Source organism: Pelophylax lessonae (genome assembly GCF_965119305.1).
Source record: "Pelophylax lessonae genome assembly, chromosome: 7".
In the NCBI taxonomy this organism is placed as follows: Eukaryota; Metazoa; Chordata; class Amphibia; order Anura; family Ranidae; genus Pelophylax; species Pelophylax lessonae.
In genome coordinates, this window is record NC_138774.1 from 77,234,655 (window position 1) to 77,259,773 (window position 25,119).

A 25,119-nucleotide genomic window follows, 5' to 3' on the forward strand; every position below is an offset into this window, starting at 1 on the left:
ACAGTTACTAGGGGATTTTTCACTTATCCATCCTTACTCCCGTTTGCTCGTTACTCAATAAACAGTCCAGGGGATTTTGTTTTGTATTTATTGTGGAACTTGGATGAGAGAAGTGAATAGTGGGATAATCCTATTGAACTATTCACAGTACTTAAGGACAACTCTCACTTGGCCTCACCAGGTTATTTGTGGAAGCAGACACACTGCTTTAACCATACTGCCACTTGTATAGAATAATTAAGTTTTCTTGATCTCTCTAGCAGCAGACTTGATGCAAATACTTTATCTTCAGGACACTCTCTAGCATCCCCTTGACTGACACCCGTCCACTGACTCTTCTAGTTGAAGGAATGGCCCTCACATGACAGGCCCCATGACACAGATCTGTACTCACAGTAGGCAGAATCAGATCCTTCCTGGTGTCTCCCTTCCAGTCAGCTCTGCAGGACCTTTGGGTTCAGCTTCTTTCTGACTTTCAGGTCCTCAGGTCGACTACCCAAGGCCGCATTTCAGCTTCTACAGAGGAGGGGCAGCCGCCCCCTCCCTCCGGGATCCCGCTTTTCAGCCCAAGACCCCAAACACGTGCACCTGGCATTTATAAAGTCACCCAGCATGCAAGGAGGCACTTTCCTCTGCCAATCACCAGGACTTTAACAATACCTGTGCGCTCACTTGTCAGGTTTCCTCCCTATTGGACCAGTGTGAAACATTCAAACAAGCTGAGCTGAAACTAAGCACCATGAGCAGACTCCATAAACAGATTCTGTTCCCTGGTAGGCAGAGAGCACTCTATAGTTACATGGAAATCTTCCTGGTTAGCAGAAAGCTTTACAAAACTATACTCTTTCAGCACCTACCTAGGAGGGTGCTACATCTATATACAAATGCTTAGGATAAAACCTACATGCATGGATTGCTCTTCCTACAAGCAGCTCTATGTATATTCATACGAGAAGGAGAGCAAAACGCATGTGATGAGAGTTCAAGTATGTATTTTATTGGCAAAAGTACAAGCACATGGAGCCAATGCATTTTGGAGCCAAATGATCCTCCTTCATCAGGGCTTTAACATCTAGAACAGTGAAGGGCATTTGCTGCAATGCTATGGAATGCCAACGCTTGCTTTGAGTGATATTCTCAGGTTGTCATTGTTTGAGTCCATTAAATAATGTGAGGGGCTCTTCATCAGGGCTTTATTATCTATCATAGTATATATTGAACTCAGGCAATGTCAACCCAGATATATCAATCAGAGCAAGGGATATCTCACAAATGTCAGTAGTACAGAGCCCTGTAGCAAGGGCCTTCCACTATGATAGACAATAAAGCCATTATGAAGGGGGATAGCTTGGCCTTTAAAACGTGTTGGCTCTTAGTGTTTGTATTTTTGCCATCTGTGAATAAATAAAATGCACAAATCGACTCTCATCCTGTGTCTTTGCCATCCCTGCATGTTTGAATATACTTATGCTACTCAAGACTAGTCACCCTCTTAATTGGAAGACCCTTGCTTTGTAGTGAGCTGGCAAACCAAGGCTGTTTTAGGCCCAACTAAAGATCTGTTAATATCTACAAAAAACTTGGGTCCAAAGCCTCGCAACTACCCTCAGTTTTATACAAGCAGCTCTAGGCTGCTTGTGGATGTAGAGGGGTGTTGTGTATTTTTTCAGACAGTATACAAGGCATTTAAGGGTTTTTATAAGTGAAAGATATAAAGACCCCCCCCCCCCCCCCGACACACAACCGCGATGAAGGAAAAGCATTTTCCTAGACACCCATATGTTAGGGAGCAACTGTTTTTCATTATTGACTCATTGGATTGGCAGTCACCTCTTGTACAGCACAATAAAATCAATGTGATAATGAGATAATGGTCAGCGGACAGTAATCACCAGTCTAAGGCTGGCCATCCATGTTCAATTTTCTGGTACAAATTTCTGTTTGATTTACCAAAAACCATATAATATGAGGTCAAAACTAAACACCACTTTCAATTGTATCCAATAAGGCAGGCCTTTGTACTACATAGTTGAAGGTAAATTGAAAGAAAATTGTACAGAAAATTGTAAGAAAATTGTATAATGTATGGCCAGCCTTACCCTGGCCATATCCAACATAATAACATGCTTTGATAATACTACATGTACACCCTAATAATTCTTGAAAGTTTTAAAGCTTGCTTATATGCCTTTCATACATTGCTGTCTTCTATCCTCTCTGCAGAACACTCTTAGCTCTGGGTTGCCATGTTGGAATGGCAGATGAAAAAGCAGAAGAAAACCTAAAAAAGATAAAACTTCCCAAAACGTAAGTATCAGATTACTCCTGACTATAAGATCGTAGTTGACCTTGTGTATCTAAGCACTGCTAATTGTAATTTAATTTCATTTGGTTTTCATACCTGCAATAAACATGTAAAAACTTGAATTTTGTGACTTTATCTTTCCTTTCAGACAATATTAAAGCCAAAAGTGATAATGAGTACGGGGTTAAAAATGGCGACTTGTAAATATTTATTTTTTACCTTTCATTTTAAAGGTACATTATGTCCAATGGATATAAACCAGCTCCCCTTGATCTTTCCCATGTCAAATTAACACCAGCTCAGAACACCTTGGTGGATAAACTGGCAGAAAATGGGCACAATGTGTGGGCAAGAGACCGAGTACAGCAAGGATGGACATACAGCATAATGCAGGTAAAGTGAATCTGTGGCAAGGCACATTTACATATGGACATCCAAGTATTACATTTTGTTAACATGTAGTAAATGAGCTTTAAAACAATGCTTTACTAACCTATGTACCTGCAGGTACTGTGGAGTATTTAATCCTCAATCACAGCAGAAACACTGAAGCTATTGAAATCTTCTCTCTGGTTGCTGATTGTAGGAGCTGTTGGTCCAACACAATAGGGGACTTGTCCGAACTTTGTAGAGAGAACCCTTACTCTTACACAGCGTGCAACATTCTAATTCTGCAGTGTACTGCAAAGAGGCACTTTTCTCCTAGAAGTTTTTTAAGGTCGGAAAAATATGTTCCAAGTCGCTAAACATTGATGTAAGCAACAATGTGCAGGGGGAAAATGTCAAACCGCTGGAAACCTGGGATGCAGTTTGTGTGTAAAAGCAGCAATCTGATTCTCGAAGGAGCTTCCAGAACATATCTTTTTGGCTCTTGCTGCAGCTGAAGTGCTAATTGCGCCTAAATGCTAGGCATGTTGATCACTTCAGCATTTATTTATTTCAATGGTCAGAATAAATTAAAATTCTGTCCAATAAATTAAACAAACGTTTAGACGTGTTAACAGCGTTTTTTTGTGGTAAAAATCTCCTCTCCTGAATGCGATTTTAAGGTTTTCGGAAAACATCCTCTAAACTCCCTCTACTAAACTGCTAAAAACATTCATGTGTGCATGGACACATAGGATACTATTAGGGGAGTTCAAGGGCAGGAAAAAAAAACGCCTAAACTCACAAAAACATGAATTTAACAACAGCAATGTGCATGAGGCCTAATAAATATGGAGGCTTTAATTGAGCTTTAACCATTACCCACTCTATCCCAAATTAAAAAGATAATATATTGGCTGTAGATATACTTTAAAGTGTATCTATACCTAAAACAAACCCAAATTCAAGATATTGCACCTCATCAATCCTTAGATTAAAATTTAGATTACATTTCTAAAAATGAATTAAATCGTTTGTATGAAGCCAGCTGCAAACACATATGTAGGATAAAACATAAATGACATAAAAGAAAAGAGGTGTAGCGCTTAGGCTAATCCAAACAGTCCATAAATAGCACTTGTTTGCAGATGTGTTGATCATCTACACTTCTGCCCAGTGGCGGCTGGTGCTCAAAATTTTGGGGGGGGGGGGGGGGGGGGGGCGCGCAAACAGAAAAATTTAATAGGCATTGCTTTGCGGCAAAAAACGCTGTAAAAAAAAAAGTGACTTTGAGGTCGCAAAAGTGTGAAAGGGGTCTTCAGTAATTAAGGTATAGTGTGCCCCCTTTCAATGCAGAGAGACCAGCGTGCCCCCTTTCAATGCAGAGAGATCAGCGTGCCCCCTTTCAATGCAGAGTGACCAGCGTGCCCCCTTTCAATGCAGAGTGACCAGCGTGCCCCCTTTCAATGCACAGAGACCAGCGTGCCCCCTTTCAATGCACAGAGACCAGCGTGCCCCCTTTCAATGCACAGAGACCAGCGTGCCCCCTTTCAATGCACAGAGACCAGCGTGCCCCCTTTCAATGCAAAGAGACCAGCGTGCCCCCTTTCAATGCAGAGATGCCAGCGTGCCTCCTTTCAATGCAGAGAGACCAGCGTGCCCCCTTTCAATGCAGAGTGACCAGCGTGCCCCCTTTCAATGCAGAGTGACCAGCGTGCCCCCTTTCAATGCACAGAGACCAGCGTGCCCCCTTTCAATGCACAGAGACCAGCGTGCCCCCTTTCAATGCACAGAGACCAGCGTGCCCCCTTTCAATGCACAGAGACCAGCGTGCCCCCTTTCAATGCAAAGAGACCAGCGTGCCCCCTTTCAATGCAGAGATGCCAGCGTGCCTCCTTTCAATGCAGAGAGACCAGCGTGCCCCCTTTCAAAGCAGAGAGACCAGCGTGCCCCCTTTCAATGCACAGTGACCAGCGTGCCCCCTTTCAATGCAGAGACCAGCGTACATGCCCCCTTCAATGCAGTGACCAGCGTACATGCCCCCTTTAATGCAGAGATCAGCGTGCGTGCCCCCTTCAATGCAGTGACCAGCGTACATGCCCCCTTTAATGCAGAGATCAGCGTGCGTGCCCCCTTCAATGCAGTGACCAGCATACATTCCCCCAATGCAGAGATTAGCGTGCGTGCCCCCTTCAATGCAGTGACCAGCATACATAACCCCAATGCAGAGATCAGCGTGCGTGCCCCCTTCAATGCAGTGACCAGCATACATTCCCCCAATGCAGAGATCAGTGTGTGTGCCCCCTTCAATGCAGTGACCAGCATACATTCCCCCAATGCAGAAATCAGCGTGCGTGTCCCCTTCAATGCAGTGACCAGCATACATTCCCCCAATGCAAAGATCAGCGTGCGTGTCCCCTTCAATGCAGTGACCAGCATACATTCCCCCAATGCAGAGATCAGCGTGCGTGCCCCCTTACTTACCTGGAGCAGCAGCGGCGGCAGGCGGCTTCTCATCATTCCCCCGGCGTTGGCTTCTCAGTCCCGGTGGCGCATCTCCTCCGGTCCTCCCGCTCCCGCCTCCTCCACGGCCAATGGCATGGGGTTTGCCTTGCGGCCAATCAGGAAGCGCGTATCGGACATGCTTCCTGATTGGCCAGGAGGAGAACTGTGTGACAGTAGCAAATTTTCATTCGATATTGTCACGAAATGGGTGGGCTCGGGGCACACTGCTCTGCGCCCCCGGCTCCACCCTTTGCATCACCGTATTTGAGCCTCTGGCTCTAATCAGGTGATTTAAAAAAAAACCATTAAGCTCCATGCGTCCGGCGCCCCTGCATGCAGATTACACCGGCTGCCACTGCTTCTGCCTGATTGATCAACTTACTTCCCCACATCTGCAAACAAGTGCTATTTATAGACTGTTTGGATTAGCCTAAGCGCTACACCTCTTTTCTTTTAATGCAATTACAATAACAGTTTAATTTTTTTCCTTTTGGGATAAAGGGATACATAAATAAATAAAAGGTGATCATTGTAAACTTCCCTGTCAGTGGTAAATGGTTTGTCGCAACCCTCTAACTGCCACTTTTGCTGAATAGCTTGGTCTGCTATAGGAAGTGGAAAAATGCGGGATTTACTGGCCAGATCACCAGGGGAAATAAGGGAAAATGAGCTAAAAAAGAAAACAAATGCAGTGACCACTTTGAAAAGCAGAACTAAAGTTGGTCTCATCAATTTTTCTGTGTAGTGATTTACAGCACTTACCACTTTTCAGCTCTAGTCACTTTTTGTAGTAGTGTCTATGGAATATTTTTATTGAGTGTCTTTAATTTTTAACCAACTATATACTTCATTTTAGATATATATCCTGTTGTTGTGCCAACAAAGTCCAATTATCCATATCCCTCCTTTGATACTTATAACCAGGACAAGACACAGAATCACCCTAGTGTCCACAGTGTCATCCTGTGGTGACACGAATATCCTTACATCATTTTATATATATACACTTTTATTCTCATTTCCACTTACAATTTATGACTATCGTGTATAATAGTGTCCTTTGCAGTGTTCACTAACACTTTTTTTCACTTTCCAGCACACATCACTTTTCATATATGTAGCACCCTCCTAGTCAGGTGCTTGATAGAAGATATAGTTTGGCATTTTCTGGAAAGCAGCAGCAAAACCATAATTGCTTTATCTGCTTATCAGAGGAGTTTGATCTTTAGTTAGGCCTGCTCAGTGTGTATTCATCTGGTCTGAGGGAGTGTCCCCACTGTGTCCAATAGGGAGGCCTGTTGGACAGTGGAGGAAACCTGGCCAATGGTACACAGGCTTTTGTAACTGTCCCAGTGGGTTGGCACCTGGAGAGGTGCATCATGAGATTGGAAATAAAAGCGGAGAGCATCTGAGGCAGGGTGTCTTTTGGCGGGAAGCAAAATCCCAGGAGGAGGTGGACGGCTGTCTCTCCTGTAGGTGTGAGGAAGGTGGTTCAGGCAGTCGGCCTAGGAACCAGGTGTGGTGCTGAGCTGCAAAGGATCCAGTGTGCTGACCATTGGAGCTGTTGGCAAAATCAGCTTGGGAAAAACAGTATCGTGAGTACTAGGGGATCTGCCTAAAGGGTCTGCATAGGTGAGGGTGATAAACTCCACAGACACGACGTGGTTCTGCACTCAGTACTTTATTTTCTCCTCCACACCAACTAAACAGGAAGGGGAAATACATCATAGAATAGGAGGGAACACTGAAAAAGATGCAGTAACCGAAATGACCACAAGATGGCAGTATATTAAACAACTATATCCCTTGTACATGAAGTTAACAATCTCACTCTCTTCTAAAGATAAAAAAAAGAACGGGTGAGTTTGACATAAAACATTGTCACACAAAAATGATTTTCAGAACACAGTAGCATTCAAGTGAGTTTGCGTATTTAAACAAACAAAAATAAAAATACCAAGATATATGCTCAATGGGCCAGATTTTACAGTTTCCATACACCCTCATACAGCGCTTTAAGAAGCATAAGAGCGGAAGCACCTTTTTTTGTTAAACAGTCAGCAAGTTGTGACTTGGCTGTTGACCAACGCACTTCTTTGATTTTATTAGCATGTATGAGCTCTTTGACACCGCTTATTTCTAATCTCAGTCTCTTCTCTGTGACCTGTTTTGTAGACTTAAGAGCGTCAAACAGGGAATGATTATCAGTAACACAGATAAGAGGAAGAGCATTAAGATCAGCTTTACCAGTAGTGAGTTCAGAGTAGAGCATAGCCAAGAACATAGCATTGTCAATACCATCTGACATGGCAAGGGTTTCTCCTGCCAGTGTGCTTCTTACCACACGTCTAATTTTTTTAGATTGCCAAAACAGTGGGGAGAACTTTCCTGATTTTTCCATAAGGGCAATTAGAGCCCCACCCTGTGTACCTCCATCTGGAAGATTGCCCAGTGAAGCATCACTGAATACTACCAAACTCAAATCCTCACTGTTACCCAAGTATTGAAACTTAAGTGTTACCTTCTCTGACTTAAGTTTACGGAGCACTTTGTTCACTTCATGTATGGACTGAACAGTAGCATTCTTAATGTTGGATGCCAGGCTACATGTGTCAAACATAACATCTGGTCTTGTTTGTTTAGCAACCCACAGAACCTGTCCTATTTTGGATCTGAGTTGTTCTCTTTCTTTTTCATTCAGTGGGGCCTCTCTCTGTACAGCACGTGTTGCCTGCAAATTAATTGGTTGTAGGTTTTCAATATAACTGTGCTGATGCACCTGTACTACACCACCCACAGTAGCAATGTTCATCCCCACATATGAAAAACTCTCACACTCTTCACGACCCACGTGAAATGCAGATTTAAGCACAGGGATGACATTGGTTACAAAATGCTCTGAACCTGCCCAAAAAAAATCATCCACATGGCATGCCAGTACTCCTGTTACCTCAGACTGCTCATTCTGCCAATAAAACACTGCAGGATCAACCCGAGACATGTTACCCCCACTTTTCAGCATGAGTTCTTTGACCTTGTTGTACCAGTAGAGGGAAGCATCTGCAAGTCCATACACACATTTCTTTAGTTTCCACAACACATTGTCCACACTCGCTTCTGGTGGGGGACGAATGTAAATGTCTCTTGAGAGTTCCATTCCCTGCAAAAAAGCATACTTAACGTCCATAGAGTTCACTTGCCATTTGTTTTGACAAATAACAGCTAACAGCAGCCTGAGTGACTCTGATGCACATGTGGGAGAATCTTTCTGTAGTTCATGCATATTGGCCTCTTCAAAACCTCTCGCCACAAGGCGGGCTTTGGGAACAACACCACTAGAAGTTTCCTTTAACGTACAGACCCATCTAGTAGAGATACATTTCTGACCTTTGTCTGTGACTTCTTCGTAAACATTATTATTTTGCCAGTTGTCAATCTCTTGCTGTTTAGCAGCCTCAAAAGAGATGTCTTTGGTAATAAGTACATCGCCATCAGTGTTCTCACATTCAGTGAGAAGATCATCAACTTTTGACATGTCTAAAGCTTCCTTTTGACCCTCGTTGCCATTTGGTTCAAGATACTGCACATTGTACCAGTTTCTATATTGCCCTTTTGCTTTCCCTGCTCTGCCTAAAACTCTGGCCGTGTGTTTTGTCTCATCATTTCTGTTTGTAAATGTCACTGTCTGACCTGTTTTCAGTTTGACACCCGTGGAACCCACTGTATTAGTAGCATCCCTCTCATTAGTTTGTCTCACATCTTCTCTATCATCTGTTTCTGTGTTTTCATGGATTTGCACTTCTCTATTAACACTCATTTCATCATCTGAATTCTTTGACCCATCAGTGTGGATTACATTTTCTTTTTCTTTACTATTTTCAGTGATATCAGGTAGTACAGGTGTATCCTCATCCTGTGCATTAACTTTATTCAGCCTGGACTGGTGTACTCTGACAAGGATACCCCCGTGTCTGACAAACACTACAGAGCCATCTTGACCGATAACTACAGCAGGACCTTTCCACTCTGTACTGTCTGCTCGTTTGTAGTACACTCTGTCTCCTGTCTCATACTTTTCATCTGTAGGCCTAAGCTGCTTTCGTAAAGCTCTTTTTATTTTTTCTGAGCATTCCACCTCTGTGAATGCTCTTCTGGAAGCATGCAATGCTGCTAGGTGCTGTCCTACTCTGGTACTCATAGAAGTGCCTTCTAGAGCAGGCAGTTTATTAACCAAAATGGAGGGAAGATTAGGACTGTGACCAAACACCAGCTGGTGTGAACTATAACCATGCACATTGATCATACTGTTTTGGCCATTAAAGCCAAGTCTAGAGCAGTCTGCCAGCCACACTCGTTTTCCCTTTTCACCTTCAGAAGAATCTCAGTCAGAGTCATGTTGTGTCTCTCCAGCAGCCCGTTGCTCCAAGGACTGTATGCCGCTGTGGTCTTCATCTCAATGTTGAATTTTTCTGCCATCTCTCTTATCTCCTCATTATTGAACTCACCACCGTTGTCAGTGTATATCCGTTTTGGGGCACCATGAACACTTATCCATGAGTGAATGAAAGAGTTGACAATTTCAGAGGCTTTCTTTGTTCTCACAATGTTTCCACCGCTGAAGCGTGTGAAATGGTCGATGATGTGGAGGTACCATATGCCAGGTTCCAGCTCATGTAAATCCATTGCCACCGTCTCATTGTACTCTGAGGCTAAAGGCAAACCCACAGTAGGTCTGGGCTTGGTCCTATTATATCTTTGACATACCTCACAGTCACGGATAATCTCTTGCAGAATAACTGGATAGTCTTTGTCAGTATTTCCAGAGCTGAGGCTAAGCCTCTGCAGCCGGTCTGCAGAGGCATGGCCAAACTGTTTGTGAAGCTTCAGGGGAATTTTACGCTTCCCTTTTGTAGACATCTCTGCTGTGATGACAAGAACTTCACTTTCATTGGTGTCCACTTCAGTATTACCATCTCTAATGTCGACACAGTAGTGTCCCGAACTAGTGAGCTCAAGAGGCACTGGTTGCTTGAACATGACCACTTTGTCATTCTCCATGTCTAAAACAGTTCCTGCTCTCTTTAGAGCCATTTTGCTCAGCAGTAAAGGGATATCAACAGGAACAACTTCCGTTTCAATGTGACATTTTGTTGGTCCGATCTTAGCGGGAAGCTTTACCTTTCTGTAGGAGTGTACCACCTGACCATCACCAAATCTGAAAGGTCTACAGCTTGAAGATTCTGTTTGCATCAGTTTGTTTATTTGGCTTTGGCTCAGGTTTTTCATGTAACTATCCAGCCACTTTTCACCACAAACAGTACGTGTGCATGCTGTGTCAATGATAGCTGATCCCAGTGATTCAGTTAGGAAGATCTCCGAGTCCGTCATAACTTTTGTAAACAGTGTAATGTTACACTCTTCGACATTTTCATCTTCTGCTAGCTTTATTTAATTTCTCTGACGAGGACAGTCTTTGGCCCAATGGTACGTGCTCTGACAAATTACGCATTTTGTTCGCTTACCATATTTGTCGAGCGGGTTTGTACTTTGCTGTGGCTGCCACTGTCTATTCTGTGACTGGCTGTTGTTCCCTCTGAATTTACCTGGTGGCCTCTGCTCCGTGAAAAACGCCGCATCTTGAGTCAAGCTGCCTCCACTTGCTCCACTGGCTTTTCCTCCGAAAATCCGTTTTAACGCTGACTTCATGGATGCAAATGTTAAATCCGTGCACGCTGTAAGTGCTAGCTGCCTACTCTTCTCTTCAAGACAAGCCGTGTCCAGTAGTTTAAACGCTAACACAGCGTCAGGCAAGGTCATGTTGTATTTCTTCATGCGGTTGTAACTCTGCTCAAAGTCTATGATGTAGTCTGCCATGGACATCGCGCTGTCTTTGGAAATCGAGTCGAAATGAGAGTACGCTTCATAAGCGCTGTCTTTTTCTTCTCTCAAGAATACAGAGTCCAGCTTAGCTAACAAGGTTTCCATACCATTGTCTTCATTCAGATCGCTCGCGGGTATTTCCAAAGCGGTCTCTCTGGCTCGTCCCTCGAGCCCTAACACCACCGCCAGTGCCTGCTTCTTCTTGTCCAAATCCGTAACAAGTTTCCAAATACTAATTTCATTTTTCCAGCACTCGTATGGTCTGATTTCGTCAAATTTAGGTGGTACTCTATAGTTGGAAACCATCCTCTGCTACCAATGATAAACTCCACAGACACGACGTGGTTCTGCACTCAGTACTTTATTTTCTCCTCCACACCAACTAAACAGGAATGGGAAATACATCATAGAATAGGAGGGAACACTGAAAAAGATGCAGTAACCGAAATGACCACAAGATGGCAGTATATTAAACAACTATATCCCTTGTACATGAAGTTAACAGAGGGGACCACTCCAGAGAAGTCAGGGGATCAAGGAGCCAGCTCACACAGAGTGGTACAGAAAAGGGGGTGCCGTGTAGTTAACCCTGAAGATTAGGGACAAAGGGTGTGCCAGGAAGGGCCCTGAAGTTGTTCAGTAATACAGTTTACCTCAGGATTCAGCTTGCCTCAGGATACAGATTACCTCAGGAAGCTTTATCATTCTACTTCACAGCCAAGGGCAAAGTGCAGCGGCCTAGCCGTGACTAGCTTTATTCAGCGTCATTCAGCGTCATTCAGCTTTACTCAGTGTTACTCAATACTCAGTGCTATTCAGCTCTATTCAAGCCGTCCCAGCATATTGTGCATAGTTCATATAAGTTGGAGTATCCCACTAATTCCCTTCTCCTATCCAAGTTCCCAATAAAACATAAAAACCAAAGATACTGGACTGATTCCTGACTGAGCTAAAACACTTGGGAAAATGTCAAACTTTCATGCTGTTGCTAATGGTAACCCAGGGGAACCCGTAACCAGCAGCTACCATGGGAGTAGTGATATATATATATATATATATATATATATATACACTAGTTTTGATGTATTAATTGTTTATTTTTTGTTATCTTATTTTGTATGAGGAATATGAATTTATGTAGCTATTGATCACGCGTGACACTCACGCACCTTACACAACAATCGTATGTGATTTATTTATTGCCCCTGGTTTTAGTTTACTGGGTTCAATCAAAATATTTCCCCCTAGGCAGCACCACCTATTCCTCCTCTGTTTCTGTTTACGCCAGTAACCACTTTGAAAAGCAGAACTAAAGTTCCACTCTACCAAACAGCGAGCGGCAGGCTTTTTATTGCAGAAGAGACATGCAGTGTCTCTTCTGCAATAAGATACACTTACCTGCCTGCTCATTGTCTTCTCTGGCATGTAAATTGAGACGCACAGCTCAGCTTACACCACTGGCACTATCTCTGTGTGCCAGGATGACTGCATGCGCAGGAGTGACACGTCATCCAGAACCTAACCAATGAAGAGATGGCACACAAGAGAAGATACAGGTTCCGTCGAGAGAAGCAAAGGTAATTTTAGTTCCTCTGTAAGGATTGGCAAGCTGCAATATATTTCATTTTTGCTTATGGGTTTATATACGCTTTAATTACAAAGCTAGCTTACTTGAGCTTTGCAATGATTCTGCATGCACAGCACAACCATAAACAACAACAGCAAGCGTTTGTAAGAAGATGGTCCAATTCAGACATACAGCTGTGGTCAGAATATTAAAGAATATTTGAGAGGGATCTCTAGATAAGCATTGTTTAGTTCTCCTGTATACCATTTCTGAGCTGTAAGAATATATTTCAATGCAGGACATAAAGAACAAGCGAAACCCACGTCTTGTGCCGTACGTTCTGCTGGATGAGAAGACCAAGAAAACCAACAGGGACAGCTTGTGTGAAGCTGTGCGTACTCTCATTGGATATGGATACAACATTGAGCCACCTGACCAGGAAAGCTGTGAGTACCAGGAGGTTCAGTCTCACATAAAGAGACTATAAAACACGTAGTTCTTATAAAGTGTTATAAGATAACACAGGACACCTGGGTAAACTGAGACCCGCACAGCCATTGATGGCTCTAAGTGGGCCAAAATACAATTTTTTTCTTTCTAATATTTATTACAGTAAATACATTGTAGTCGCTCCCTATTCAATGGCCAGACAAGCCTTAAAACTAGAGCACCAGGGACTAACGGCAGCAACAGCCACAAGGATCCCTCTCTCTCAGGTCTGTACTCAGTTTCCCTGGGCTTGGATGAATCCCTCCAGACTTAGGCAGACAGTCCTTTGTGAAACCCCTCTTTTAACTCTCTATGAATTTGCAAAATCTTCAGCTGGACTACTGGGAAGAGCTGGCAGCTCTTCTGGCTGGGAAACTCTCCTCCCTCAATTCAGCAAAGTCGCCCTGTACCTTTAGCAGAGAAACAGCCCCAAAGCATCATGTTTCCACATCCGTGCTTGAATGTAGGGATGGTGTTCTTAGGGTCAAAGTTAGCGATTTTCTTCCCCCAAACACGGCGAGTCAAGTTAATGCCAAAGAGCTAAATTTTGGTCTCATCTGACCACAGCACTTTCTCCCAATCCTTTTCTGAATCATTTAAATGTTCATTGGCAAGACTGTACATGTCCCTTCTTGAGGAGGGGAACTCTCTGTGTTTAGCGAAAGAAAAATGCTGACTAAAACCCTAAGAACACCATCCCTACAGTCAAGCATGGAAGTGGAAACATTATGCTTTGGGGCTGTTTCTATGCTACAGACCAACTTTGCTGCATTGAGGGGCCAATGGATGGGGCCATGTAATGTAAAATCTTACATGAAAACCTTCTTCCCTCAGCCAGAACACTGAAGATGGATCATGGTTGGGTCTTTTAACATGACAATGACCCAAAACATACCGCCAAGGCAACAAAGGAGTGGCTCAAGAAGAAGCACATTAGGGTCATGGAGTGGCCTAGTCAGTCTGCAGACCTTAATCCTTAAGATCTTAACCCTTTAGAAAATGTATGGAGGGAGCTGAAATTGAAACTTTAAGTTCCCAAGCGACAGCCAAGAGACCTTTAGGATTTAGAGAAAATCTGTGAAAAAAGAGCAGACCAAAACTCCTTCTGAGATGTGTGCAAACCTGGTCACCAACTACAAGAAACACCTTACCTCGGTACTTACCAACAAGGGTTTCTCCACCAAGTACTAAGTCATGTTTTGCTTGAGGAAATTAATACTACTATACTATATAAGAATACTTATTTTACTCACTGAACTGAAATTCAATTTAAGCTGCAAATACATTGGTATCTTGAATTTCTGGTTAATATTCTGTCTCCATGATTTAAAAAATACACCTATGATAAAAATTATAGACCCTTTTTTCTTTGTAAGTGGGCAAATTTACAAAATCTGCAGGGGATCAAATCATTATTTTCCCCAATGTATGTTTATATATAAATATATATATATATATATTGTGGGCCAGAAAACAAAAACATCTGTTTTTTAAATGAATTAGTGCCCTCCTAACATCAGAGTCCCCATTCACATTAGGGTCATCATCAGAGTCCGTTCTTAAATCAGGATCTCCATCAGAGCCTCCCCCTACCTCAGGGTCCCCATCAGATTGCTTTCTTTCATCATGGTCCTCACTAGAGACTTCCATATTTTTGGATCGCCATTAGAGTCCTCCCTACCACTGTAAGGCTTTACAGCATGACTGTAGCAGCACAGCTTGAGCTGGGAGGTGGAGCAGGTCTGGTAAGAGGAAGTTCATTGCTTTCCTAACAACCAACAACAAGGAGGATGAAACATAAGCAGGGCGGAAATTGGAGCTTGTTGGGCTTTGGATGGAGCAGAAATCATAGGTAGCCTCTGCTGACCTCAAAAACCTCAAACTTGTGCACATTGAGTATGCCTGTAGGCAGGTGCAGTCTGCTGTCTCTACTGCAGGTGGTGCTCAACCGCAGCAGCAATGCAGGGGAAAGGAAGTCATGAGGAACAGGATTCCTCTATGGTTTCCTTAGTCACTGGGCAGCGATCCAATTGGATGTTGGCCGCCTATGTGACTGGTGGCCATCTGAGGTGCGGCAGAGTCTATTTAAGACCCTGGCCCCTGACTTTTTTATCGCTCTATGCGCATGGGTAGAGTAGGGAAAGGTACCCCATCTGTTAAGGACAGTACTAGTGATAGGTAAAGGTTCCTGAAGAGAAGTGAAAGTGTAGGGTTGCATCTCTCTGGATACCTTTCTGTTCGCGCATGAGATGGCCAGGCCACATTCTATTCCCTCTCAACAGACACTGTTGGTTCAGCTGGAACATACTTCTGCACATTATTGGAAACTCTGAGTGTGCCTGGCTGGGTAGCTGTCCCACCGGGTTATTGTTGTTAACTGTTGCTGCCTTACTTAAATTTAAGTTTCTCTTACGTCCTCTGACAGTCGCCGCCACCTCTAAGTCATCACTATTGGGTATTGACTTCCGCTCCGCAGGAGTAGCTAGGCATAAGACTTAGTCAAAAGAACAAAAGCATTTGCATAGACACACCCATGCGGGCTGTCCCACTGATCAATACCCCCCTGCAGTGATCATTCCCAACTCAGTTTGTTTCTGCCTAGCGTCAGGAGTAGTTAGGCTTTCCATGTGCTGGGGCTCCAGTCTCAGCCTTTCTAATCTTTTTTCTTTGATTTTCTTTAAAAATGTCAGTTTTTTCTTTGATATATTAGCTGTTTATTTTGTCAGCTGTAGTTTTAGTCGATTCTTCGGATGAAGATGGATTCTTGCGGAGCTGGGAATCGGACTGACCGCCCTGGTTCTCCAGGTCAGAGGGACCCCCAGCCCGCCATCGAGCGTTCAGCCATGTGTACGTCCTGGCATTATGAACGACCCATCCCTGCTCACAGCAGGCATGCAGCCTGTGAGGTGGCTACCTCACTGGACACATCTGCGGTGCTGCAGTGTCCTGTCCTTGGCAAACAGCATTCCCTGTCAGATGAGGACAGCGGCTTTCCGTTCATAGAGGCACCCCACGCCATCTGGTACAGGTAAGTACTTCTGTGTGGGGCCTCTGTCTGGGGTGGCAGTCCTGTGTTACTGTGTGTCCCCCATGTCTGTGCCTGTGTGGGGCTCCCTGTGGCGATCCCTGCAGGGGTCTTTTGTACATGCGCTGCGGTGCTGTGTATTGTTGGGGGCCCCTTCCCCTGTGTCACTTCGGTGTTTTTTACTGGGGGTGCAGACGATATGTGTGGTGGCCGCAGTGGGGTAAAACCGCGCGGTCCGCCATATTTAATATGGGCAGGCATGTCTGGCTTCACTGTGGGCTACATCACATGCTGTTTTGGCGCCATCTGGCGCCATCTTGCATGTGGCAGACCGATCGTTCCGAGCACATGTTCGGCGGCCATTTTCCCGAAGCCTCCCATTCAGTTCTATAGGCTGCCATTTTCCCTGGGTCATTGCAGCTTATAGTTCAGCCTCTTATGACCTCACTTCCTTTTCCTCTGAAGCAGCGATCGATGTGGTAACACTCTGTGGGGCTCTGCAGACTGTTTCTTCCATAACTTTCTGTTGTGTCATTCCTGGCTCAGTTTCTTCTCCTTTTGGGGGTCTTTAGTCACTATACATATAGCGGTGGGCTGCGCACTCCGCATCAATTTTAAAGGGCCAGTACCTTTTATTGCACTGTTGTTTTCTAACCTGGGCAATGGAATCTCAGGATAGCAAATTCCCTCCAGCTCTGGTGGGGGACCCCAGTCCTGCTGGGGTCCCTGTTATACCTGATTTGGCCGACGTAGTGGCGTCTTTAGTGTCCAAAATGGAGGTTCTGATGGCTGAACGTGCTGCTAGGAAGAGACCCAGATTATCTATCTCCTCTGATTCAGATGGTGATGTGGCTGCTGCGGCGGGCGTGCCCTTTTCAGGGTCTCGCTCATCCTTGGACCCTCTGGGGTCTGAGGGGGAGGTGGAGGTGGAGGGGGTTGATGTTTCTCCCCCGGGGTCACCTGAAGAACGCGCTACCATGGATGAATTGATTGTTTCTGTAAAGGAAACACTACATTTGGAGGATGAGCCCAGTCCTCCGGGCATTGTGTCATCTTTTGGTACACACAGGACCCGCAAGTCGGCGCAGGTTTTTCCCTGCCCCGCTGAATTTCATTACACTGTGAATGAATTGTGGTGCACTTTAAAACGTCCATTCGTGGTTCCTAGTCGGTTTAAATTACTTTATCCCTTTGCGCCGGCTACGGAATCGCGATGGTGTGTGCCTCCACAGGTGGATCACACTGTGGCCATGTTAAACAAGGCTACCTTGATTCCTACGGAGGAGACCCCGGTTTTTCGGGATCCCACGGACAGAAGGTTGGAGTCTCTAGCCTGCCATTCCTACACAGTTCTGGTGGCTCAGGCAGTGGCAGATTGGACTAAGGTGCTTAGATGCAACCTCGTGTCTGATTCTGCCCCCCCTGCCACGCTGGCTATGGTGGATCAAATTCACCAAGGAGTCATGTATTTGTGCGATGCAGCCTTAAATGAGGCCCCTTTGGTAGCACGCCTATCTAGTGTTGCGGGGCTTAACCGTCGACTGATCTGGCTGAAGAGCTGGTCGGCTGACCAGACATCACGGAAAACAGTTGCTGATTTTCCCTATGCTGGTTCTCGCCTTTTCGGCAAGGCGTTGGATACCTTGGTAAAAGGTGTCACGGGGGGCAAGAGCACCATGCTGCCCCAGAACCCGAAGAACAAGTCCTTTCGTGGCAAGCGGGGTTCCGCCCCTCGACCCAATCAGGGGTCCTTTCGTGCCTTTCGGAATCAAACCAAGGGCAAGCCCTTCAAGGGCCAAGGTAGCCAGAAGAAGCCCTGGGCGGGCAAGCAGAAATCCGGCAATGCCTGTGCGGCGGGTCAATCTGCCTCTGCCTGAAGGGGCGCCCTCACCCGTTTCTGGGGTGGGGGGGGACGTTTGCGCGGTTTCCTCCAACCTTGGCTGCTCCAAATCTTGGTCAGGTGGGTTCAGGAAATCATTCGATCAGGGTACAAGATCGAATTCCTTTCTCGGCCGGCGGACAGATTTTTTCCCTCAAATATTCATTTGACCCCAGGGCACCTGCAGGACCTGCATCAAGCGGTGCAGAACCTCCTTGCCCAGGGGGTGATTGTCCCGGTGCCTCATCGGGACAGGTTTCGGGAGTTTTATTCCAATCTGTTCACTGTGCCCAGAAAGGAGGGCAAGGTGCGTCCTATTCTGGACCTGAAAGCTCTGAACCGCTTCGTGCGCGTTCGAAAGTTCCGTATGTAATCTCTCTGCTCGGTGGTGGCCTCCTTGAGTCCAGGGGAATTCCTGGCCTCTATAGACCTGAAGGATGCGTACCGACACATCCCCATTTTCGAGGGTCATCAGAGGTACCTTCGGTTCGCAATAGCGGGGGACCACTATCAGTTTGTGGTGTTACCTTTTGGTCTCGCTTCGGCTCCAAGGGTCTTTACCAAAGTGCTGGCGCCTGTTCTGGGCCTGCTAAGGGCTCAGGGCATTGTGGTCTTGGGATATCTGGATGATCTCCTCTTAAGGTCGAGTGTCCGCCAGGAGTTCGGATGGACCATCAACGTGCAGAAGTCGACCTTGTCTCCTTCGGTTCATCTTACCTATCTGGGAATGGTTCTGGACTCTGCTCAAGCGAAGGTGTTCTTGCCGGAGGACAAGCTCCGGACCTTACAGGACGAGATCAGGTCCCTCAGGGACAAGCCATCCTCGTCACTCAGGACCTGCATGCGGTCCCTAGGGTTGATGGTATCGGCCTTCGAGGCGATACTCTTTGCTCAGTTTCACACACGGGCTCTTCAAGCGGAGATCCTGGCCAGGTGGGACAGACTACCTCAGTCCTTTGATCTGAGTGTCTCATTGAGTCGCCGGACCAGAATGGATCTTCTGTGGTGGCTTCAGTCCCAGGCTGTATCAGAGGGCAAATCCTTCCGTCCGTTGCTGTGGACAGTGATTACCACGGATGCCAGCCTGTCGGGCTGGGGTGGGGTCCTGGGCAACCTGTCTGCCCAGGGCACCTGGTCAGAGGAGGAATCCTCCCTTCCGATCAACATATTGGAATTGAGAGCGATCAAAGTCTGTCTCTTCCAGTGGTCGGATCGACATTGGGGCCGTCCTGTACGGGTACAGACGGACAATGCTGCCGCGGTGGCTTAGATCAACCACCAAGGGGGCACCAGGAGTGCCCGGGCGGCCCGGGAGGTGACCGACATTCTGTCTTGGGCTGAGACTCATGTCCCGGCAATCTCGGCAGTTCACATTCCGGGTGTGGAGAATTGGCAGGCCGACTATCTGAGCCGCCAGACCCTGGACCAGGGGGAATGGTCCCTGCACCCGGAGGTTTTCAACATGCTGTGTGCGAAGTGGGGATCCCCGGACCTGGATCTGTTCGCGTCTCGGCTAAACCACAAGGTGGAAAGGTTCGTGGCAAGAACGTGCGATCCGTGGGGGGACGCCTCGGATGCGTTGGTGGCCCCTTGGCATCAGTATCGCCTGATGTATGCCTTTCCTCCGATTCAGTTGTTGTCCAGGTTCCTTTGCAGGTTAGCCTCGGAACCACACTTAGTGATTCTGGTGGCGCCGGACTGGCCGCGCCGGTCCTGGTACACTGACGTTGTTCACCTGGCAGTAGCGCCTCCTTGACGGCTGCCAATGCGGGAAGATCTACTGTCTCAGGGTCCGATCTTCCATCCTGCTTTACAGTCGCTGGCTTTAACGGCCTGGCTGTTGAGACCCAGGTCCTGAAAGACAGGGGTCTCTCTCCAGAGGTCATTCCTACTCTGATCAAGGCTAGGAAGACCTCATCTGGAAAAATCTATTACTGTAACTTGGAAAGCCTATTTCACCTGGTGTGAGTCCAGGGGGTTCTCCCCTCGCTCGTACTCAGTGTCGAGAGTGTTGGCTTTTCTCCAGACTGGTGTGGACCAGCGCCTGGCGCTGTCCACGATTAAGGGCCAGGTTTCTGCACTGGCTATTCTTTTCCAACGCCCTGTGGCATCTCATTCCTTGATTCGCACCTTTATTCAAGCTGTGCAACATTTGGCTCCTCCCCTCCATGGGACTTGAACTTGGTTCTGTCCGCGTTGCAGCGTCCTCACAAGGATAAGGTGGTCTTGCGACCTCATGTGTCTTTTCTTCCTAAGGTGGTATCTGAGTTTCACCTTAATGAGGACATCGTCCTGCCTTCGCTCTGTGCGAAGCCTAAGCATCCCAAGGAGGTTGCATTGCATTCCTTGGATGTTGTCAGGGCGATCAGGGTTTACTTGTCGTCCACTGAATCCTTTCGGAAGACGGATTCCCTCTTTGTCCTTCCTGAGGGACCTCAGAAGGGCATGGCTGCGTCTGCAGCGACCATTGCCAAATGGATCAAACAGACCATTGAACAGGCCTATGCTTTGAAGGAATGGGTTCCACCCTTCCCTGTTAAGGCACACTCTACCAGATCTTTGAGTGCGTCCTGGGCCTACTGGCATCGAGCCTCGGTGGCCCAGGTGTGCAAGGCTGCGACTTGGTCGTCGGTGCACACCTTTTCCAAATTCTATAAGGTGGATATTCTGGCATCAGCTGATGCCTCCTTTGGCCGCAAAGTTCTCAGTGCGGCTGTGCCATGAAGGACCCTCGTTTTGTTGTGGGTCCCTGACTGTTGGGGTTGTTTTATCCCCTTGGTTATTTGCTTTCCTGGGCTGTTGCTCCTGTTGAGCCTTTTCTGTTGCCCAGACGGTTCTCTTATTGTGCGTGTAAGGTTCCTTTCTCTGATGTGGGTACTGCGTTACATTTTCTACGGTTGCGTCTCCCACCCCTCATGTCTACATTGCTTTGGGACATCCCAATAGTGATGACTTAGAGGTGGCGGCGACTGTCGGAGGACGTAAGAGAAAATTGAATTTTTGTAAAATCTTACCTGTAAAATTCCTTTCTCTGAGTCCTCCGACAGTCGCCGCCCCCGCCCCTCTTTTGGGGTTTTTTCTTGTACACATACTGCTATGCTACCAAACTGAGTTGGGAGTGATCACTGCAGGGGGGTATTGACCAGTGGGACAGCCCCCATGGGTGTGTCTATGCAAATGCTTTTGTTCTTTTGGCTAAGTCTTATGCCTAGCTACTCCTGCGGAGCGGAAGTCAATACCCAATAGTGATGACTTAGAGGTGGCGGCGACTGTCGGAGGACTCAGAGAAAGGAATTTTACAGGTAAGATTTTACAAAAATTCCGTTTGTTTATTTCAACTGGCTGTGTGAGTTATTTCTGCTGCACCCTACCAACATGTCACTAACCCTAGCTGCAGGCCGAGTGAAGCCCACAGGCCATAGTTTGAAGACCGCTGGTCTAGATCAAGATATTTATTCTCTGTCCTCTGTCCTCCTTGTGAACATTTATTGGTTTAAAATTTAAGATTTAGAGTTAGGCATGATAGCAAGAATAACAGTGGCGCAAAACCCTAACATATGACCTCCTATCTTTCACAGCTGCCCAGGGAGGTGTCACAAAGGCTCGTGCTGAGAGAATGCGCATATTCCGAGCCGAGAAGTCTTATGCAGTGAAATCAGGGAAATGGTACTTTGAGTTTGAAGCCGTCACCACAGGGGAGATGAGAGTTGGATGGGCTCGACCTGAAGTTCGACCAGATGTAGAGCTGGGAGCAGATGAACTAGCTTATGTGTTTAATGGCCATAGGGTGAGTATCGACATAGTATATGTATGACACACTTATTTAAACAACTAACAAACTTCAGGAAGGATCCCTTGTCCAGGAACATTGAGTTGCAAGCAGTGTAGAGACAAGGGGGTTGATTTACCAAAAGCAAATAGACTGTGCACTTTAAAAAGTGCAGTTGCACTCTGCAAGAGCAGTTGCTCAAGAGCTTTGTAAATGAGCAGAAGCTCTGCTGACTTCCTTCCCCCAATCATGTTCAAGACAAAATTTATTTTTTTAATTTTCTGTGCACGTGATTGGGTATTCTTGGTAAATTGAAGCTTTACCTCATTTACTAAGATCTGGAGCAACAGCTTTGCAAAGTGCACAGTCTTTTTGCCTTTAGTAAATCAACCCCAAGGTCTTTTAAATCTACCCACATTTATTTTTTGTTTCTGATATTATACAGGGTCAACGCTGGCACATTGGTAGTGAACCATTTGGACGTAATTGGCAGCCTGGAGATGTAGTTGGTTGTATGATCGACTTGACTGAAATGAACATCATGTTCACCCTGAATGGGGAGATGCTGATCAGTGATTCTGGTTCTGATGTTGCATTCAAGGATATAGAAATTGGGGAAGGTGAGTGACATCTCTTTATTATGTTCTTGAATGTTAGTTGGATCTCCATGCTTTTCATTTATAAACTTGAGGGGAAACCATATTGCCATTTGTCAGACCCATATTTGCGAAAAGGCTAAATAGGCTGCGGCAAAGGGTGGTAAAAGTTTAAAGATTATGCTGCACCTTTGTTCGTTAAAGCTGGAATACACTGTTGAAATAAACCTTTGTGAAAAATCTCCCAAATTATGTAATTTTAACAAAATTGTGTGGCTTTTGTGTGATCCACTTCTACCAGACAACACAGCCAACAGGGTGACCATGCTTTTTCTGACAGAATTATCACGTGATTACAGAGTACCAAAGTGTCACCTCCCCATCTGCAGCCGGCTACTGATAAATCCCCAGTTCTGATCACTCTGCTGTTCCTCCTGTCAGTATGTTCCCTGTCAACACATGTACATGTAGCAGGGTTCCTAGTGTGGCCACCCCCTATTCATGTTGTAGTGTTGCTATGATGGAGATAGCAGGAGGCTGAAATCAAGACATATTCAGGTACTTACTTATGTTGTATGCTAAAAAAAAAGGAATTATTTTTTCAGCAACTTTAAAAAAAACTATATGTTTTTAATATTTGCCTGGAGTTCAGCTTTACTTTGAACACATTTCTTAAATGGGCAAGACTATGACCCTGTCTAGTAAGCTAATGAGCTTTTTTGTTTTCTAATTAAAAAACTTGGGGAATAATGACCCTGAAAATCTTTCTTAGTCTTTTTTTTTTTTTTTTTGAGTTACAGCACCCTTTAAAAGTACTCAGAATCTCAGGGCACCCTAGCCTAAAATGTAAAAAAACCCATAAATGTTATTATCATTGGGATACCTTTGCCTGTGATGATTCACATAAACGCCTTGATGAAATTCACTTCTCAAAACTCCTCCTTCACATCAGAGGTGTCCCCTTTAGATCACAGGTGTCCCATTCACATCAGAGTCCCCTATACAGAATCCTCTCATCACATTGGAAGCCCCCCCCCTTCTCATCAGAGGCCCCCTATACATCAAAGGCCTCCTCTCAGGGCTGGCCCAAGACATTGTGCCGCCTGGGTCCGAGAATGAAATGCTGCCCCCCCCCCAAAAAAAAAAAAATTCACGCTCCTCCAAGAGGCCCCCACATTCCATAGGACTATGAAAGCAGTCAGAGGAATGCGAGTGTGTACAGAGTGACAGCAGGAGCAGGACAGAGAAGTAGACACTGGGCAGATGAGCGCACCAGGCTTTGTACTGTCTATAGTGCCACAGTGCCCTGCAGGGCTGCGGGCATGGTACAGGAGAATGCAGTGCTGCGGGCATAGTACAGGATAATGCAGGGCTGCGGGCATGGTACAGGAGAATGCAGTGCTGCGGGCATAATACAGAAGAATGCAGGGCTGTAGGCATGGTACAGGAGAAAACAGGGCTGTGGGCATGGTACAGGAGAATGCGGGGCTGCGGGCATGGTACAGGAGAATGCGGGGCTGTGGGCATGGTACAGGAGAAAAACGGGGCTGCGGGCATGATACAGGAGAATGCGGGGCTGTGGGCATGGTACAGGAGAATGCGGGGCTGCGGGCATGGTGCATGAGAATTCGGGGCTGCGGGCATGGTGCAGGAGAATGCGGGGCTGTGGGCATGGTACAGGAGAATGCAGGGTGCGGGCATGGTGCAAGAAAATGCAGTGCTGCGGGCATGGTAGAGGAGAATGCGGGTCTGCGGGCATGGTGCAGGAGAATGTGGGGCTGCGGGCATACTACAGGAGATGCAGTGCTGTGGGCATGTACCATGCCCGCAGCACTGCATCTTCTGTAGTATGCCTGCAGCCCCGCATAATGGCAGGTAGTGTGGCTGTGGAGCAGTCTCACTTACCTGTTCCTAAAGGGCACCTTAGGATTTGAAAATGGCGCCGCCTGGCGCCAAAAAAAAAGGTCACCGGCCGGCCTGACATGCACACTGTGCATGCGCTGCAGCCGCTCGGTAAAGTCCGAACATGTTCGGCTATTCCCGGGCAGTGTGTATGTCAGGCCGGCCGCGGACCTTTTTTTTTTTTTTTTAGCAATGGCCGAAGAAGAGAAGAGGCGGCTGGGGGCCGCCCCTTTCTAAGTGCCGCCTGGGTCCCATGGTCCCACCGGGACCCATGGTAGGGCCGGCCATGTCACTTGGTTTGAGTCCCAATACTTCCACTCTAGGAGCTTCTCTGCAAAATTCAACCTCTCCTTCCTGCAGCTGGGTATGGATCAGCATTCCTTTATCAGAACTAAATAGGGCCAGGTTTCTGCCTATTCTATCCTGTTTCAAAGCATATTGGTCTTTCACTCCTTGATTGAGACCTTTTGTACAGGGGGATTCTTATATATTTCCCCTGTCACTTTGTGGGATCTGAGCTCATTACAGACATTCCTATGTGTACTCTCTGTCCCTCCAGGGTTAACTCCTGATATTGCCTCTCGCGGCTCATGCCGCTCCAACCCACTCACAGACACTTCCTGCTCCTGCCTCCCCCCGGATCCGTAGGAGCTGAAGACAGGGCTGTCACCCGCTGCCCGCACAGTAACAATCGGGAGGATGGAGCGGCAGCGGCCGTTAGAGGACTTCTTTCCCCGCCCACCACCTATCAGAGGCAAAGGAAGTGCTCCAAAACGCTGTTGGCTCTGTGCTACAGGTGGTGGGTGGGCCGGGAGAGAGAAGAAGCCTGCAGCTTC

The 25,119-nt window shown here is 46.4% G+C and overlaps 1 protein-coding gene across 1 annotated transcript in view; it reads left to right on the top strand.

The window, feature by feature from the left end:
* The window catches only part of RYR1 (ryanodine receptor 1), a 359,853-nt gene that overhangs the window by 146,658 nt on the left and 188,076 nt on the right, over window positions 1-25,119 (top strand). Inside the window, exons 23-27 of the mRNA XM_082264106.1 lie at window positions 2,224-2,307; window positions 2,539-2,698; window positions 12,922-13,069; window positions 21,595-21,803; window positions 22,231-22,405. Coding sequence (XP_082120232.1) covers window positions 2,224-2,307; window positions 2,539-2,698; window positions 12,922-13,069; window positions 21,595-21,803; window positions 22,231-22,405 — 776 coding nt within the window. The remainder of the gene's footprint in view (window positions 1-2,223; window positions 2,308-2,538; window positions 2,699-12,921; window positions 13,070-21,594; window positions 21,804-22,230; window positions 22,406-25,119) is intronic.